Below are 20,173 nucleotides of genomic sequence, written 5' to 3' on the forward strand. Positions count from 1 at the left end.
CCTTAATGTAAAACACAAATTGTGGGAATATTTTTGCTCATACCTTACATTGTGTATGCTAAGTTAGCAGTCTTCAGGTTTTACACTGAATGTTTCATTTGGGTAGTTCAGCATTTTCCAGAAATGCATGTAAGATCTCACAAATTTGTTCATAAATCAGACTAAGAACAGCTTCTTTATCTCTCTTGTGCCAAAACAGTAAATGTTTAATGATGTAAGGATGCCATGACTCATCATTTAGTACCTTTATGGTCCTTAGTGCCTTAGCATATGAGCTGCTTGTTAGGACCAGAATTGCAGGTTACTTTTCATGCTTATCCAGCATTTTCTGCATGTCACATCTAACACGCTGAGTCCATCTTCCACAAGGATCAAATTAATGATTGTCAAATCTCGCTGTAGCTATGTTCATTTTTAATCTATTTTTCACAATTTAGTTTTCCCTCACCATCAGTTTTCTGGACAGTTATAGAGCATGTTTAGCCTTGTATATTCTTAATTATCTTTTGCGTTATCTGCCAAAGTTGAAACCAGTAGCACCACAGCTTCTTACTTTAAACAGGTCTGATGCTGTCTTGCAGAGTGTGTTTCATGATATGTTTACACTGCTGCATGACAGCACATGCTCTCTGTAGCTCTCTGTGTTTCTCTAGGGGGTGTCTTCTGGTTTAATCTTGTTCCTGCCAGAAGCTTGCACGAGGATCTGAGCAGATCATTCCCATCCTTCTTGCTGTTGCAGGATTTCAGCAGATTTTTACTGGAGCCAAAGGTCCAGGAGATAGACATATGTTCCTGAAAATCTGTAGCTAGGCAAGAGGAAAGTCTCTGAGCTTCCTTGCGTAAGAGAACAGTGTGAGATGTCAATTAGTTTGCTGTGAAAGTGACTTTACCAATGACTCACAAGCCAAGCTGGTGATGAACCAGGAGGGAGAAATACAGTAGTTTAGGTGTTGGTGTCTCTGTTCTTCTGTTCAGCTGCCTCAGGGCAGTTCAAACACTTCCCAAATGCTTCTTCCAAGATGAAGAAATAGGAGATGTGTACTGTCCTGATTTTTGCATTGAAATGTAAATGTGTGGGGAGGGAGAGCAATTAATTCTTATAAAATCTATATAAACAACTGTCTTTGATTAATTTACTACCAGTTTAAAGAAAAGTACTACTAGCTCTTGAATGTAACTTTAATGTGTATGTGTGTATATGTAAAGTTCTGGTTAACTTCAGTTGGAATTGCTTGTGAACTGATAAAAGGATCATATCTCCGTATCTGTATTGAGGTTCCTCTTTCAAATTTTATTTCAGCTGATGTTTTTGTTCTCTGCAAACTAAAGTCCTTTTTATATTTTCGACTCTCGCAAGTAAAGCATACAAAGAACAGGATTGTACTTCATTTTTTGGTGTTCAGAACAGTCATAATCCTGCATGTTCAAAATTACTTAATTTAAACAAGAACACAGTAAATTTATCAAGTACTTAAAAAGTACAAGGCAGGACTTTTTTAACTTTCTTACATTTGTAGATTCTAGATATGTGTGCTGCACCTGGATCTAAGACTGCACAGCTCATTGAAATGTTGCATGCAGACATGAATGTTCCTTTTCCCAGTAAGTCTGGAAAATTCTAAAAACTTTTGTGATTTGGAATTTCTGCTTTTTCTTGTAGTAAATTATTTTTGATGTCACAGGTAAGTGACTGCATTTAACTAGATATTTAATTCCAAAAGTGGTTGTTATGAGATGAAAGATATCCCACCTTTGATTTGAAACTTCACAGGGTTCCTTTGCTTGAAAAAGAGAGATGAGTTATATGTATCTTTACAGTTCAGACTACAGTGAATGTGATTAGAGCTTAATTTATGTATATAAATCCGGTTTACTTAGTTGATGATGGCCCATGAGCCTCTGTGGTTTCATGGTATCCTGCAAACACTGGATTAAGCTGCTTTAGACTTAAAGCAGTTGTGATATTTATTGCTTTTGTAAGCTTCAGAGTCTTTATTTTTGGTGAGATGCTCACAGAAAATACTGCCCATTGAAACTGTAAAGTTGTAGAGAGTGTGGATCCTTTCTGCATTCTACTGAAAATTTGCTGATGTAGAGATTGTCTTTGGTGGAGGTTTTTTTTTGTTTCATGGGTCTGTACTCTGGAAAGTTGAAGGTCCCTTGGCTGTGTCTTACTGCCACTGGATGGCAGCTAAATCTCTTGAGACTATGACACATGAGTTAACCTTCAACATACTTTAAGTTGCTTTATGCTCAGTAAGGGCTTCTCTATTCATAAGCGGTCTTTTAAGTAAAAATTTCTAGTGAAAGATTTACAGAACTTTTGAAGATCAGGTAATAAACGATGTAAAATTATTTAGCTGTTGAATAGTAAAGCATTTCCCCACTATTTTATGTTCCCAGAGGGTTTTGTAATTGCCAATGATGTCGACAACAAGCGCTGCTATTTGCTGGTTCATCAGGCTAAGAGATTAAACAGTCCCTGCATCATGGTGGTGAACCATGATGCCTCCAGCATTCCTAACCTACAAATAGATGTTGATGGAAGAAAAGAGATCCTCCTCTATGACAGGATTTTATGTGACGTCCCTTGCAGGTACTTTGCATGTAAACTTGAATACATGGATTTTACTGCTTTAAGTGCAATGCTAAGTTTTTTGTTAATGAATTGTGCCTTTTGAGTAGCTTAGTGAGTTAGGATTTATAGTAACTTCTGAATGCCTTTAGCTGTCTTAAATGTGGGGATACAGGATCAAGGTGAATTTTTTCATTCCAAGTGGTCCTTAAATTTGATTGGTTGAAGGGCTTTAAATTTTTACCTTATATTCAACATACTGAAATACAGCAAGGAAGCAATACAGAACAGTGTAGGAGAACTAGTTATAAGGGAGAGAGGCTGTTATTTTTGTGCTGCTGTAAATGACTTAGATATGGAATGAGTTTCACACACAATACATATTGTTCAACTTTTGTTGCAGCGGAGATGGAACCATGAGAAAAAACATTGATGTGTGGAAGAAGTGGACAACACAAAACAGTTTGCAGCTTCATGGGTAACAATGCTTATTACACACATCTGTACTTCTTTAATTTTTCTCTCCCTTTTCTATATCTTCAACATCTGCATGCATTCACATGTTAATATATGACAAAGCAGAGACTAAGAAGAGTCACTTTTCTCTCAAACCAAGAGCTTATTTGCTATTCAGAGGAAGTGTAGGGTTTCAGATGTGAGAAGTGGAGCATGTAAATCTAAATTGCTTGAATTCGTACAAATATCTGACATTTTAATGTTCATTGAATTGATTTAGACAGGGTAGCTAATAAAACAGAACAAATCACTTGGTTGGGATTCATAGCATTTAGGCACATAAAATACTGTTTTAAAATACAGCAAGTTGTAAAATTTAATAGTGATATTTTAAAGTCTTTAGGATACTAGAGATCCTACATAAATGGTTTCAGTTACCTGAGATGGATTTATGTAAACCAGTGGTGAATGAGTACTTAGCCTAGTGCAGGCACATGGTAAAATGTAGTGATTGAAATGAGATGAAAAAACTTAAAACATTTTGCTGTGTATTTTTAACAAGCTGGGGATGCCATTGATTAATGTGACTCAGCTGACCTATGGCTTCTTGGAAACTCATTCATTATTGCAGGTTTCATTTTAGTTGTAAGTACACAGGTAGGGTCTAAGCTTGTGGTCCAGCTCAGTGATGCCTTTCTCAGAAGGCCACTGCTAGCTAAGATACATTGTCCATAATATTTGTAATAGTCATACTCCTCATTTTAACTGTGGATTTCTGAGAAGAGTCGTGTTTTGGGTGTTATTTTTCTAGTGTTGAGTATTTTTAATAAAATTTATGGGCCATTAGAAAGAACAAAATAGAGAATGTTATGTTAAAAGTTATCCTGCATTAGTGTTAATGCTTGACCTAATTGCTGTTTTAATGTAATAGGTGTCATTGTGTGTCAGCGGTACAGACTGCACCAAGCTGACTTAGTTTAACACTGGCTATAATTTGTGTACTGCTGGCAGCTGTAGAGCTCCCCAAGTGCTGGTTTAGTCCATGGACAGTTTTGTGTCTGCAGTAAAGGTTCTGTTGGGTTCCTGAATGATAGCTGGCTAGACCAAGAGTGTTCTGTTAGATTGCAGTTGAGGATTGCAACCCGTGGTGTTGAGCAGCTGGCAGAAGGCGGGAGAATGGTGTATTCCACATGTTCCTTGAATCCCATAGAAAATGAAGCTGTGATTGCATCTCTGCTGGAAAAGAGTCAAGGTGAGAATGTGAGCTTGAATAGATTGGTTTTTTCTCTCCTTTTTTTTTTTTCCCCTCAGCCCAAAAAAGGATATGTGTATGGTTGTACTAGTGATAAGCTTAGTGTGGGTAATACACTCCTAGTTTGCAAAACTGCAGAAATGTTTTGGTACCAGTAGAATTTCATTAATATACTTGATGGGGCAAGTTGCTATGAGCATTCTTCTTAAATGGATGTGAATCAGCTGTGAATATAAAATGTGAAGAGTTGTGTTAATAATACAATTTTACAGACCAGTGGCACAGTCTCTGTTATCTGACTCCTGCTAACTGCTTTCACTGGTTGGAGTCCATGTCTGACATTCCTAATTCCTTTGGAAAACTCAGTGTGGAACATTTCTGCTGTGCACTGTAAGAGTAAAAAGCCTAGAGTGTAGTTAAACAGTTAGAGCAAGGTTATTGTACAGCTGTAGGTGGGAGTCACTGATACCTTTAGTATCCTTTGGTCCACATTTTTACGTGCTTGGAATTTTAATGTGTTTAAACTCAGGGGTTTTTTTGCATTTTTACTTGCATATGAAGGCTGAGGTAACCAGAGGTGGAAAAATGGAGATGAGCTGGGGAGCTGCACTGCATCACTTTGTGATAGTAGGGTTTAGTAGCCCATTTAGTAGCTGGTGTATATTGTTTTTTCTCAATCAATAACCTGATACTTGAAAACATCTAATTGGATTTGGCGTAAAAAGTTACACAGACTTTTTAAGTTGAGCCTTTTACAGAGCAGAAGCAGCTGTATTGCTCCTGGAGCTGCACTTTTTCTGGAAGTTGGTAGATGTTTTGTGTAATGTTTGCTTTCTGCCAGTAACTGTTCTGGCCCCAAATTATGCATGAAATTTCATTGTCTCAGAGAAAGGACTTTAGCTAAAGTGCTTGCAGGTTAATTAGGAACTGACTATTCAGTTTCCAGCTCTGCTCTGCACTGGGGCTGCCTCACCTCAAGTGCTGTCTGCAGTTTTGGTCACTGCATTGTAAGAAAGGTGTTAAACTATTGGAGAGCATCCAAACGAGGGCAAAGATAATAAAGGCACTGCAGGAAAAACCTGATGAGGAGTGGCTGAGGTCTCTTGGTCAGCCTGGAGGAGAGGAGTCTGAGGGGAAACCTCACTGCAGTTACAACTTCATTGTGAGGGGAAGAGGAAAGGCATACACTGATCTCTTCTCTGTGGTGAGCAGTGACAGAACCCAAGGGAGTGGCCTGAAGTTGTGTCAGGGGAGGGTTAGGTTGGATATTAGAAAAAGGTTCTTCACCCTGAGGGTGGTGGAGCACTGTAACAGGCCCCAGAGAAGTGTTCTCAGAGTTCAAGAAGTATTTGGACAATGCACTCAGGTGCATGGTGTGACTCGTGGGGTGTCCTGCACAGGCCCAGAGTTGGACCCGGTGATCTTGGTGGGTCCCTTCCAATTCAGCTTATTCTGTGATTCTGTGAAAGGGCATTTTTACTTAAAGGTAGCTTCTTTCATAGGCATAGACATGTTTCCAGTAAATTACAGTATGCTTGGCTTATTGAAGGCCACAGTAAGCCAGCATTAATTTTAACAAGGAAAAGATTGGAAAGCATTAAGGACTAATTTGGATAGGAGCACAAAAGTGGTAGGGTGTGGAGGCCAGCAGTTGCACCAGCTGGGACAAGTTCAGTACTTTGAAGGAAGGTTCTTGATTGGCTGTGACATTCAGATCTGCTCTCTGTCCAGTAGAGGTATTTTGAGCCATACTTGGAGGCTATGATGTATATCAGCAAGTGAATGTTATCCTTGGAACTGGAACGCAGGCGTAGCTAAAGAAGGTGGTAGTAAAGAGATAGTACAGTGGTCTGCAAGGGGCATTGTACCTCATGAATTAGTTCAGGTCAGTCCAGAAGGTTTGTTGGTACTTTCTAGCACAATGTTAGGTTGCTGCTTGTGGAGCACATGAGAGATTGCTTTCTCCTTAGGGCTGAAGGAGTAGGGAGAACTTTTTGTACCATGTAGAAACTGTTGGAAATAGTGCCTGATCAGTCTGATGTAGTCTTGAGACATCAGCTGAAGTCATGCTGTACGGAGGCAAGAGTATTCAAAGGATGGATACAAAACATCAAGTGCAATCACATTTGATACGTCATTTTTGAATTTGTGTATGAATTCATGTATCTCTTTTTCATTTATTTAAAAGTCTTGCTTAAGCCGTCAGTCTAAGAGTAAATGATTATGTAGAACAGGTTGATAAATTGTGTACAACATGAGGAAAAGCCTGATTGTGTAAATAACTTAAGTATTCAGAATCAGAGAAAAGCAATGCTAAAAGTTTTTCTTCTCTAGGGAGATCACCTATTTAAACAGTAAATTTTTATATCATTCTTTCTCTCCTTCAGACAGCTTGAAACTTTTATTTAGTAGATGAAGCTATACTCTGTTAATATTTCTTGTAGTAATTTGACACATTTTAGGCAGATAGTCTTTTGTCCTGTTAGTTTGATAGTACTTAGCTTTCTGTTAAACACTTTGAAATTTTCCTTTCCATTTTAAAAAATAACAAATTCTCTTTTCTTTCTCACTGGAATACATTGAGATTGTAAGTCCTTGAGATTAGAATAAAGTAGGCATTTCAGAAGGCTTAGTTATACTAGAAGTTATTTCCTAAAATATATTTAATCAATGTAGTAAATGCAAATACTAAGTAAATAAGAATAAAAACTTCAGTGATTCCATTGCTTAGAACACTGGTGTTTAATGATGCAGGTTGTAGAGTTTTACTCTGCAGCGCCTACAAAAAATATCTGTTATATTTTGGTTAATTTGTAGTTATTGTTAAGGTAACAAGAAGATAACAAGAACCTTCTTTGTTCATTTACATGGTAGTAGTTGTATAGCATTTTATTTCTTGAAAGTTTTAAAAAGTATTATTCTTAAAATGGTCTTAAAACTTGAAGGAATGCTGTTTTTATAGAAGTTAATTAGCAACACAAATCTTAAATTCTGTGTTCAAAAATATTATATTCTTGGGATTTCAGGTGCCTTAGAACTTGCTGATGTCTCTTCCGAGTTACCAGGTTTGAAGAGGATGCCAGGAATTACAAAATGGAAGGTATTTAACTGATATTTTTGTGAAGTTCTTGGTCTGTGGTAGAGTGTTAAATTAGGGAAATTGTGAAGCGTGACACTGCACAACATGAGGTTGAGCTGGATTAATGGCAGTGATTTGATGTTTAGGGGAGAGAGCTAAGCTGAAAGTCTTTGTGACAGTAAGTTCTTGTCTCCTCATCTGCTCTCCTCTACCTCTAGGTTTCTTTCTTCTGTGTGCTATACTTCCTTGGTATAATTCTGTTTTCTGTTGTGTGTATGTGGCCTCTAGGTGGCAACATAATTTCAGCCACTTTTAATGTTACCCTTCCATCACCGTCTTCAGAGTCTGTGAGTGTTAGATTCTGCAGTTCTTCAGCTGGTCCATTTGAATAATTTGGAAGTAAAAGCTGTGAAACTGTTTCTGCAAATAAGCTGTAAAACCTGCAGTGATGTGACTAATCCTAGAGTATTAGTGGAATCCTGTATTTTGTTCCAGGCCTTAAATTATTTCAGTTCTGGAAACAAACTGATAGGGAGGGGCCTTTTTAAAAACTCAAAGGTGCTTCAGTTTCTTGTTAAGAGTAAAGTCAAGAAGAGTAGAAGGCCAACCTGGTAGTAGGGAAATAAACTCTGATTAAATTTTAGTTAAGAGTGTGTGCCTTTTCAATGCCATTGGTGGTTCTGTCTTACCATCTCACTAGTCTCTTGCAATGTCAGGCAGATTTATGCCTGTGCAGGCTAATGAACAAGATGCATGGGATAAAGATTTGTTTATGTTCTGCTACTGGAAATTCAGCTTAGAAACTTGTTAATTTGTTTCTTCTTACAGTTCCAAAAGTTTACACTGAATGCTTGTACCTGAAGAATAAATGTAAAATGCATAATTGTGGCTTCATGATTTTAATTTTACCTTCTTTTGGTACTCTATAAAGCTGCTATATATATATTTATATAAGATCACCAAGGGTATATTATATTCTCTGTAGCATCTATTTCTCTGTTTGCAGCTGAAATATAAATCTCCCTAACAGGTCTTTTAAAAACTAGTCTGAGACTTTCTTCAGCCCTTATTTGCTGCTGCTGCGTTTTTTTTTTCATGCCTCACTGACTAGCATGTCATTGTGGATATATTTGCTTGCTTTGGTGCTGTTTTCACTTGGTGTAGTGTTTGGTTCCCTGGTGCAACATTTGCTTTCTGGGAGCTCTGTGACTGATTACATTGAATATTCCTGAGCATCAGTTGACTGGAAATCCCTGGAAACAGCAAAAACAGAAATAAGGTTTTGTTCAAGGGACACTTGGTGCTTGGAAATGGCATTCAGTACTCCCTCCTTTAGCCAGATGAGTGAACACCAATTAATTATTTTGATCTTGAAGGAAAACACCTTTTAAAGTCTAGATTGGTCATCTGCTTCTGCAACACTTTTACTCTTCATTCTGCCCTAACAGGTGATCAGTAAAACATGCAATAGAGAAGAGTTCAGCATGTTCTTTGGTGCTCTGTCATTCTACCAGTCACACCAGCCTACCAGTTAGGCTGGTAAGCCAAAACTGAACAGCTCAGGGCTGTAGGCAGTTTTTCTGGTAAATCCAAAATAGTTACAGATTTGTTTAGACTTTGGTTATTTATCACTCCTGTTGTTGGTTTTTCTCAAGCTTGAGTCGTGACTTCCAAAGGAGAGCAGTTCAGAAATACAGTCTGTACTCCATCTAGCACTATGAAATGGAGCATATTTTGACTTGAAATACTAATTCTGTAAGTACAGTAATTTCTATTTCAGGAGATGTGGAAAGGCACAAGGTGTGATCTGATCAGTGTCTGAGAAGTGCCAGACTTCATGATACTGAAATCTGTGTTCCAAAGTTGGTAGTGAAACTGTAATCTACATAAATGTTACATTTCAGTTTCCAGTAGAACACTTAATTAAACTTTCAAGACAATCACAGTTAGATGTATGAAACCACTTCATCATACTTGCCAGCCCTGAAGTCACCATCGCTGCAACTTCATTTTATTGCCTTAACAACAAAAATGGGTCTTCATTTCAGTCATTAATTTTATGCAGTTGCCCTGTGTATCCCCAGCTGGTGCCTTTCTTACAGCTTTAACATCCAGTCCAAAACCAGGCATCTAGAGCTCTGCAGTCAAATTTTCCCTGGCTTATTTTTTCACTTCAGTGTCCTTTCTTGAAGAGCATTCAGAATGCCTTCCTATGAGTTGTGGCCCTAACCTTCTGCTTGTATCTTAAGAGTCTATCAAAAGCTTTGACCCTTAGCCAGCCTGAGGTGATGTTATGTCTACACAGTGTCTTAGAGTGGATCTATAGATCTGTTCTGAGTTCTGAATAAAGGTACAGACTCTAGAAAATTCACAGGGATATGATTCTTCAGCAACTCTCCAGGAAAGCATCTCTGTCAGTAACCTGTATATGTCTGTGTCATGCAGCTTTCTGCCTACCAAGCTGTTGTGTTGCACTCTTGCATATTTCTTATGTAGTGAAATTTGGATTCCTCAGGTCTGATCTTTACTAGACTGCAGTAGCTCTTTTCCTTTGTGTACTGCTTGGAAGCTGCCTGTAGCAGAGTGTTTCACAGCCAGTCTCATGGAAAAACAAGGAGTAGTGTATCCTAAATCTGATGGCTCACTGATCTTCTAATATATTTCATCACTGTCCTTCCACTGGATTTTGGTGGTTCACATGTGTTAGCACGTTACCAGAGATCTTTGCAGTTGATTCAGCACCAGTCTGCACTGTGACTGCATGCTTTTTGAAGCATATGAAGTGGAGCAAAGAGCTGCAGCTGGCAAGACTCTCCTACTTTGAAGTGCATACCTACAATGCAGAAAGAAACAATACACTTTAAAGAACTTAACCTTCTATACCAGAAAATAACTTCCCTTTTTGATGTCTGAACCTTGGTTTGCAAGTATTTTAATAAAACTTAAAAAGAACCTATATTCTTCCCTGTATTTATATTTACCCCTTTGAAGGTGATGCTGAAAGATGGACAGTGGTTTGAGGAGTGGAAAGATGTGCCTTCAAACAGACAAACACAAATACGTCCTACTATGTTTCCACCAAAAGATGAAGAGAAGCTAAAGGCAATGAATCTAGAACGCTGGTAAGTTTTCCTGGAGTAGGTCTTACGAGGATTTGATGTAACATACATGGTTGTGGTCAAATTATAATTAGGTCAGATTAGGAGTGTGTAGGTTTATTTTCATTGCTTCATATGTAATGGCAGTGCACCATATTTAAATTCCAATGAATCAGGAGAAATTACTGCAAGTTGTGTAAGAGGAATAAGTACTCACACGAAAAGGTCAAATTCTGTGCACCCAAAAGAGATAAACAGCCAAAATTACTGAAAAAGTATGTAAAACTTCAACATTTTAACAGTGTGACTTGTTTGCTATGAAAGGCTTTCCATAGCTATTCTAAAAATATTGTTTAGAAATGAGTCATTAAAGCTCCGACGTTAACAGTGAAGTGAGCGTGTTGCGTTGATGCAAGTAATTCTGCCAGAATGCTCTATTTTAGATCCTGTTTCTAGTTTGATAAATTAAATCTGCACAATCCTAATGGGAATACTTACCTTATCCTGAAAGTAAATATAAATGTCATCCTTCTAGTGTTTTGTGAGAGTCCGAATGCAGCTCTGAATGTGCTGCAACATTTTTTTTTTCTTTTCTCTCTAGTCTTAGGATATTGCCACATCACCAGAACACAGGCGGTTTCTTTGTGGCTGTGTTAATAAAAAAGTCTCCAATGCCGTGGAATAAACGTCAGCCTAAGGTAACTTCTTTTAAATTATCTAAAATGGTAATTACTAATAATGTTTCAGGATTTTTTTTAAGTTTGCACATAATAAAAAACATACTACAACTGTTCTGTATCTGCCCTTCAGTTATAGTTCAGTGTGTCAATTAAAAATAAATTCCTAAATCCATTAAGTACTTGGAAAAAAACCATGACAACTTTTAAAATAGGAAAAAAAAAAGAAGAAATGGGATTTAAATATTATAGTAAGATAACAAGATAAATCTTGACCCTAAAATTAAGGCTTTGAAAGAATTAGAGAAGCAGATTATATTGGATGGCTAAAGCTGTCACTTGCTTCATCTATTTGTGGTCCCCCTGGTAAAGGTTTTTTTCTGCTGTGTTATAAGCTGATTCCGATTTCAGTTTATCTTACTCTGTGGCTGGTTGCTCAGGAGTGATTCACTAGCAGATTAGCAGATCAGCAGCACAGGGAATGGATGTAAAACTGTTTGGAGCAGCAGCTTCAGCCGTCTGACTTTAATCCATTTGTTGTCAATTGTCTTTAAAATCCTGTCAACAGGATTTTAAGTTGATGTGATTTATTTGATCTCTTAGATTGTCATGCTTGTGAGAAAAACTTCTTGTTTGAATCCCTTCTGGTGTTAATGTTCATTTGATTTGCTTCATTAGAACAACTTATGACTAAAATGTAGGTGGCAGTATGGAAGAAGCATTTATTCAGAAGCGAACACCCTCCAAATAGTTTATGCTGTTCTAAGTTGAACATCGTAGCACTCTTACAGAAGGTGTGCAGCAGCAGGATGCATGTGTCACTTTGAGTGTGACAAGGAAAACAGCAGATCCTGTTTTAAAATAGTCTTCTCTGAGTGCTTGAACATGATTTTGTAGATGGTATAAAAACAGCTCTCTTGGACAGTTGGTATGAAACTGTCCAGGTCAGTACTAGAGGTAAATGCAATTTATAGTGGTGTCTTGATCTAGTAATCAGATTAACTCCCTGAATGGATCTGTTTAAGCACTTGCATACAAATTGACAAGAATTAAGCACGTACAAAGAGAGAACATAGGTGCCTTCTGTTACAAGTTGGATACTGCTTCTGCTTTTTTGAAAATACTGTAATTTTAAATAGGTTCATCAGAAATTACCACAAAGAACAGGAGATACTGAAGTGACAGCAGCTAATTCAGGTAATGGTTCTGACTGTATTATTGAAGAACCAGCACTCGCTGAAAATGAAGAGTCTAAGAAAATGCAAGAATTACAGAATTCAGACACTAAGCAGAGCAAAAAGGAAGGAGTATGCGGGTAAGGACCACATCTAAGTATTTCTCCTGTGACAGCTTTGTAATTGCTGAGTATTCTGTAGTTCTTTCGTTAGTTAGTCGATCAAGAAAAATTAATTAATTCATTCAGTTGTCTTGCATTTCCATGTTTTCTGTCTTATCTGTCTTTCAGCAAGTTTGGAAAATAACCAGTTTTCTTATTATCATTTGTAAAGTCTGTTAGTACTTTCTTTGTTAAGTAAAAATCTTTTCAGAAGTTGATGTTTGGAAGATCTGTATTGTCTTCACAATCATACTGTCAGAAATCTCTGTTTACTTGTTTTTGTGAGTTCTGTGTCAAAGCACTACTTCACTTCCTTATTTTAACAAATTAAAATGTGTGTAGTGTTAGTGAAGCACAAGAAAATGCCAGTATTCTGTTTGGCATACTGTTGTTACTATAAGCCAAGTGTTGACTGAAAGAACTGAATATAATGATTTTAAAGCACGTACTTTTCGTGAAATTGACAGTGCAATGTTTTCTTTTTAGACCACCACCATCTAAAAAAATGAAATTGTTTGGTTTTAAAGAAGACCCTTTTGTGTTTCTCCCTGAAGATGATCCATTGTTCCTTCCTATCCAGTAAGAAAAAAAATGTTTGTTTTTGCAGTAAGATTCCTTTTAGTTCAGGGATATTAGTAGTTCAAGTTCGGTTCACTCTAAAAGATGGGTCTCGTTGGTCTTGCATAAAGGTTTTTGCCTGACTTTTGCCAGGGCCTCCTCTCCTCCACACCTACTTACTTAAATGAAAATAGCCACTAGAGTTTCCACTGGAAATTTTCCAATGTGTCTCAGTGTCTGCAACAGCTTGTTCTTTCTGATGTCATGCATCTTAGAAAGTCTAATCTTTGTGTTCTGAAGCCAAAGTGCTAAGTGTTTGCAGAGATAGCTGGAGGAAATGGGCTAACCCATGCATTTTGAGTATGTGATTTTATTGCTCAGTTAATCAAAACAAGTATTATGGCCACAGGAAGTTTTACGCATTGGACCCATCATTTCCCAAGATGAATTTACTGACTCGAACCCAAGAAGGAAAAAAGAGGCAGCTGTACATGGTTTCTAAGGAGCTAAGGAATGTGCTTCTGAACAATAGTGAGAAGATGAAGGTATGGTTCATAAGCATCAGTGGATATCTCCTTGAACTTGCCAAGTGTACTGTTTACATAGAGGATAAGCCCTCTGAGAGGCTTTTTTTTTTTTAAGTCTGCATTAATGTTTTCTTCTCTGTCCCTCCTGTGTTAGAGATGAAAAATTGACTCTGAGAGATAAATAACAGTCTCTGAGATGAAAATCAGTACATTTCTGGTGGATGAAAGAGAACTTAAAAGTAGAGAGAGGGAATATCTAACTGCTGTGTGTGTGCCAGCATTTTTATGTAGTCTTCAGGTAATTTTAAAAGTTTAAGTTGATGCTGTTGTATTTATGAGCCCCTTAATTATAGAAGTATTAAAAGTTTTGAAAGACTACTGAAGAGATAAGTTCAGCTGAATTATTTACTGGCTGTATTACATTGTTTCAAAGTAATTTTAACAACTAAACATTTTTAGTTCATTAGAGTGAATGATAGTGAGATAATAAGTAGTTTTCGTAAATTAGAGGGATTTTTTTTTAATGATTCCTTTGGAAAATGCTTTACAAATGCTAAAGATTTGTCTCAAAAGTCATTGTGTAATTTAGGTTGGAATGAGGTCATCTAGTCTAGCTTCCTTCCTACATCAAACAGAGCTGACTTCAAAGCTAGATCAGATACATTCTGGGGCCGTGTCCAGTCAAATCTTGAAAATTTTTGAAGATATTCAGTACATCTTTGCAACAGATCTTTAAGATGGATAAATAATTATTCCCCATGCAGGAAGTGGCTACATAATTGTCAAAATTTTATAAATTGGTGCATTATATTAGGTAGTGAGACTTTGAGCACCACAAAGGATAGAGTGTCAGAATATTAATCATTTGTACATTTTTGGATTCCTGTCCTTCATTGGCTTTCCCAGAATCACACAGAAAATTCTTACTCAAACTAAAATTAAAATTAGATATTAATAGTTTGTTGCCCTCATTTTAAGATTGCCACTTCCTCACAGTGTTCAGTTTTCAACTGGAAAGGAGTAAAAGGCATTTTATGTTGAGAGAGCGCCAGCAGTGGGAATTCCTTTTTCCATTGGGTGAATTTTCCCATTAATTCAGTGCCCAGTGCAAATGAACTTTTAGTCGAAGAGTTGAGAAAAAACAAGTTCAGAGTGGTGATTCAGAATTTATACTCCCTATTGAGTACTTACTGGCTTTTCTGTTTGCAGGTTATTAACACAGGGATAAAAGTCTGGTCTCGCAACAGTGATGGGGAGCAGTTTGGATGTGCATTCAGATTAGCACAAGAGGTAATTGCATAGCATTGTGTTTTCAAAGGAGATACTTTGGTTTCCTCAAGAGCCTATAGGACAGCTGGCATCAACATTGTCAGATTAATGATAATTTACATTTTCAGTAAATTATGGATTAAAATATGGAAATTGCTTTCTGGTATTAGATGAAGTGCATACTGTTTTTAACATTTTTCCTTCAGAAAGTAGTGGTTGAATTTTGAAATAATTGTGTTTATTTATTAAACAGGGAATTTATACTCTGTACCCATTCATTCATGCAAGGATTATAAATGTCTGCATAGAAGATGTCAAAATTCTGCTAACCCAGGAAAATCCATTCTTAAGTAAATTTAGCAGTGAAACACAGAAGAAAGTCAAAGACATGGGTAAGCCTGCTAATTTTGCTGTCACAAAATTATTTTTATACATTACACAGAAGACTATAAAAATCCTGTAACACAAACTGTGTTTGCTAAAAATTTTGACTAAAGTTATTTTAAATACAGTTCTTAGGTAAGTAAGCATTACTGAAAGACAGTGTGCTGCTAGAAATTGTAGTCCTTTCTGATTGCAGCCTTTAAGGTTTTGGAACTTCAGAGAGCAGAAGAGTTGCCAAACTTAGGACTTCTGCAAAGCAGTGCTGTTAGGCAGCATTTAGAATATCTGATGAACAAAGATTTTATATACGCTTCTGATTTTTCTGCCTGTTAGTGCTCCAGCTGGAACTGTTTGTTTGTCATCTGCAATTGCTTGTCATGACCTTATATATCAAATATAGTTACTCCGATTTGATTTTCTTAAATATGAGGAGCAATGTCTACTTGCGTTAAACTTTCATTTCCTCTACACTGGATGCTTCAAGAAATGAAAATTGGTTTTCAGCCTTTTGCTATTGTTTTATTTCCAACTCATTGCTGGTCCTTGTACTTATGCATTTGATGAGAGAAAATTGGAAGGAAAAAATGTTCTAAAGTTTGGGCTAGCATACTCTTAAGTTCATTTTGATTAAGTAGAAATTCCTTGCTAGATTCACTGAGTAAATTAATCCACTGTGTGGGTTTTGTATTTTAATTTGTTTGTTTGGGATTTGGGAGGAGGCAGAGTTGGCAATTGGTTCTGTAACTATATAAATACTTCTGTTGGAGAAAAAAGAGAGTAACATCTGGTATTGTCTATAGTTCAGTGTCCTGATGCAGATAACTGCTAACAATGTCATGCTCTGTGGTTGTTTAAAAACTTGTTTTCTTGAGCATTTTCAGATTACAATCATTATATCAATGTACCAAGTAAAACATCTGTTTTGTTTTTGTTCCCCCTTCCATGTAGCAATGGGAAGTATCGTTCTGAAGTATGACCCAGACCCCGAGTAAGTAGATGTGTTCCTTTCCATTATGCACTTTTAAGACCTGGGCAAGAATTTATTTTCACTAAGCAAAAGCAGAAGCAGAGGCATAGATATGCGGTGAGGGAAGCAATAAAGCCAAATAGGTTACAGAGAATATGACAGGGAAGGAAGGAAACTCTCTTGTCTGTGAATTCTTACAACAGTGTAGGATTTAGCTTTATAAAGGAGAGCTGGTAGTTGTGCCAGAGATCCACAGTTGACTGCATATGGTCCATTTATTTGTTTGTTTCCCTGTGAAGTCCAGCATTTGGAATGGAAGAAGTTACTTTTTATTGTTCCTTTTTGTGGACAAAGTAACTTTTGTGGACAAAACTCTTGAGAACTTTTTAAATGTAAACTTTCATCTTGCTGTTCCTTGTATTAGTTTTGAAACCAGAGCCAGAAAATCATTTTGCTTGTTGCAGAAATTTAATAATACTGAGTTTTTGGTTTTTTGGCTTGCTTGCTTGTAGACAAGCAGGTATGTATGTAGATGTTGAAGTAAGGACAATGTGCTTTCGTCTGTGAATAGTTACAAAATGCATTCAGTGTTAGAATTGAATTGGTGTATGACTATAAAATGAAGTTTTGAAAATGAACTTCCTCATAATTAACAACTGAATTGCTTGTTGGTAGAAAACCTCATGATCTTCAGTGTCCAATAGTGCTGTGTGGTTGGCAAGGGAAGACGTCACTCCGTGCCTTTGTGCCCAAGAATGAGAGACTTCATTACCTGAGGATGATGGGAGTTGAAGTGTTTAAAGCAAAGAGGAAAGAGGAGGAATTGGAAAACAAAACTGAGGAAGAAGTTCAACACAGACTGGCACAAACAGAGGAAGGAATGGATGTAGAAGACAAAGAACAGGATTTAGTCCCAAAAATGGAAGCAAAAATAGGTGAAGAATCTTCCCAGAGTCCCGTGGAAAGCAGTGCTATGGAAATAGAAAATAAAATTGAAGATTTAGATCAATCCAGTAAAAATGCCAACACTCATGTAAGCCAGGAAAGCAAAGAGACAGATGTGAGAAATGTGAAAGATTAGGTTTCTTTCTGTATTGCGTGGCAGCTTCCATGAGGCTCACATCCAGACTTTTGCTCTTAGCATGAAACTGTATTTTAAAATTTTGGTTGGAATGGGATGTTCCTCTTTTAAAGTTTCACCTATTTTATATTTTGAATGAAAGCTATAAAGAGATTTCTCTTCAAGTGTGTCTTCTTTTTACCATTTTTAACTCCCTTTTATTGGTGATTTGTGTGTCTATTGCTGGCAACAGACTAGGCACCGGTGAAATCTAAAGCCCATATTTTAAATGGAACAATGGTATGCACAAATGCACTGCACATGTAACTGGTCAGAAATTCCTTCAGAGGAAAAGCCTGGGGTTCTATTCAAAGCACATAGATTCTAAAAACATTTTTTTCCTCCTATGATTGTTTACCCCACCTACCACCCAGTTTGATTACTATTCATAACTGCAGGTTCTTTAAAGGATACAAGTATCAGTGTGAGTATCCATACAAATGTGCATACGTGATATCTGACTGACAACCTGGTTAATGGTTATTCAAAAGAAAACTATGTACAGCATCCTGGAAAATAATGCAGAATTTATTTTACCAGAGACTGATGTCTGAGGTTCTTCTTCAGAGTTATTAATTGCTTGACAGACCCAGCTACTAAATATTGTTAACTAGATCTTCAGGTGTGCTGAGTGTCCCTCAAACTCCTGTCTTGAAATGTGCCTGGGAAGAATCTGTGACCATCACTCAAATCTGCTGTGGTCATCATCTGTTCCTCTGTAAGTTCTTCAAGTAGGAGTCATCTCTAATTTTTGCAAGATAACTTGTTTATGGCTGAAATAATAGCTAAAAAAACATGGTGGTATATATGTTGTTGTAGAGTAGATGTCTAAAAGGTTATTTAGGTCTAAAAGGGTAATTTATTTAATCTGACTTTAAAAAAAAAGTTGGCTACCTCAGAAACTTACAAATTCCATCCTTTGTGGCTTAGTTTCAGCAGTACCCTGTACTTTTGTCAAGTTGGTCTGAAAGGAAAGTGACCAGCAGTACAAGGTGTTGTCCTCCTCTAGGACCATAGTGATGCAAATATTTGTTACACTTGTCAAGCAGAATTTTACCATTTTGTGTTTTTATTGATGAACTCTTACGTGGCTTGGATCCATTTGCTGTGCCTTGCTACAGCAGACTTTTTGATGTCTGCCCTTGAACTACTTCATCAAAGGGAGAATTCTTGAGGGACAGACATAAAAGTGAAATAATGCCATGTCCTCTGATGAGATATTAGTCTCATGCAGTGAGGAACCATTGACAGGATTCATTTTCCTCTTGAGAGTCCATAAAATAGGTTAATAAAAAATCAGTTCTTGCCCTTGTATTTTGCTAAGGTTTCAGTTTGTTCTTTGAATCGAGAGCTGTGATGGGACAGATTGTTTTGGCAGCTCCTTAGGCTGAAGAGCTGCACAGCAGAATTTTCTTTTGAATGGAGATGTATGCAAAGTATAATTCTGAGTTCCTAAAGTGTATGAGGAAAGAGATTTTTCAACTTGAAACTTCAAGCATGACACTTAACATTGGTTTTCGTATCTTTGCATTTATTCTGGCATATTGGGCATTTGAAATGGAAGAAGGGTGGAAAGGACCAGTATCACTTATAGGTCGTCATTGTAGTCTGCAGCACTCAGCCCCGAGGATGATTTGAATTCATCTGATCTTTATGCTCTGATGATCTCCATAAATTATCAAAAGGTCAAGTATTAAAACCTATGTGAAGAAACTAAAATTTGTTTTGAATTATGCCTGCTGTAACTGTATCTAGTGATGTTTCAGAGCGGCAGCTTCAGCTTCCTTTCTGCCAGAGACTGCTAAGGATTCAAGTTTGATGGGTTAAGCTGAGAAGAATACTTGCTGGTATAGACAATCCAGACAATTAAATCAGCAGAAAGCAAACTATAGAAAATGAACAGTCCTGATTAGTTTTTTTTTGACAGAGCTTACAACTGGCAGACCAAAATGAGAGTAGGAAGCTTTTATCTGGGAGCTAAAGAAAAGTAGGTTCTTGGATCATAAACTGACTGAAATTGGGTATAACTTAGACTTGTAATAGAATAAGAGCCCATCAATTCAAATCCTCTCAGTAGTCCTGTTTTCGTGTGTTATCTATGAAATTTTGCTTTGCTCTTGGCTTTTTGTAGGTGTATTTTTTTCCTGTCAAGTGCAAATGGGAGATTTCAACTAAGAAACTAGGAGTCTAATTTTCTTGTATTGTTCAGCAGTTTCACTCTGTATTTCCAAGCAAAACCAGAGATTGCAGATTTATTGGTTTTGGTTTTATTTAATACTGCAAGTTTCTTTACACCAGTTGCTGTGTCCCAGTTGCTCTTGCCTTGATAGCCAGAAAGGAAGATTCCCAAAATTGTGTAGGTAGTGGCTGAAAGCAGTCTGCCAGTTTCCCATGCTGGGAGCCTGATGAAATGGGTGCAGTCTGTTTGTCTGTCTCTCCTGAGCTCTCTGCTACTGTGGCTCTGATGCTCAGGTGGCTGAACCTCTGCCCAGGTGGTTGCCACAAATAATTTGAAAGGAAGACAGAAGAAAAGTGATAAGCAATCACGTTAAGTTAGAACACAAATTACGAAGCCTGTCCTTGTAAGCAGTCCCTATTAAATGTTGTGTGATTGCTGGTTTTTAGAAGGACAGGACTGTAGATGTTTGCACTGATGGCAGAGGGTTTTATGTGTGATAGAGGGGAAAACAGAAAAAAATTAATGCAAGTAAATGAATAGTCTGATAATATGCTACTTAAGGAAGTCCTCAGTAATAACTGCTGGATCCTTAAAATCTGTTGACTGAAAAGCTGAGTAAGCTAAGGAGGGAACAAAGGGAGCACACCACATGGGATGCTTTTCTTCAACATTTACCTGATATTAGTCATTTGTTAC

General features: G+C 37.2%; 1 protein-coding gene across 1 annotated transcript in view; it reads left to right on the forward strand.

Annotated features, from left to right (window-relative positions):
- Positions 1–17,423, forward strand: part of NSUN2 (NOP2/Sun RNA methyltransferase 2) — a 20,024-nt gene extending 2,601 nt beyond the window's left edge. The window contains exons 6-19 of the mRNA XM_085052172.1: positions 1,518–1,602; positions 2,404–2,596; positions 2,979–3,053; positions 4,153–4,283; positions 7,310–7,383; positions 10,354–10,484; positions 11,062–11,158; positions 12,277–12,452; positions 12,960–13,052; positions 13,441–13,576; positions 14,768–14,848; positions 15,081–15,219; positions 16,160–16,199; positions 16,854–17,423. Of these exons, the coding sequence (XP_084908298.1) occupies positions 1,518–1,602; positions 2,404–2,596; positions 2,979–3,053; positions 4,153–4,283; positions 7,310–7,383; positions 10,354–10,484; positions 11,062–11,158; positions 12,277–12,452; positions 12,960–13,052; positions 13,441–13,576; positions 14,768–14,848; positions 15,081–15,219; positions 16,160–16,199; positions 16,854–17,259 (1,857 nt within the window). The 3' untranslated portion in view covers positions 17,260–17,423. The remainder of the gene's footprint in view (positions 1–1,517; positions 1,603–2,403; positions 2,597–2,978; positions 3,054–4,152; positions 4,284–7,309; positions 7,384–10,353; positions 10,485–11,061; positions 11,159–12,276; positions 12,453–12,959; positions 13,053–13,440; positions 13,577–14,767; positions 14,849–15,080; positions 15,220–16,159; positions 16,200–16,853) is intronic.
- Positions 17,424–20,173: the final 2,750 nt, after the last annotated feature.

This window comes from Lichenostomus cassidix, chromosome 2 (assembly GCF_008360975.1).
Source record: "Lichenostomus cassidix isolate B80296 chromosome 2, HeHo_3.0, whole genome shotgun sequence".
Lineage (NCBI taxonomy): Eukaryota > Metazoa > Chordata > Aves > Passeriformes > Meliphagidae > Lichenostomus > Lichenostomus cassidix.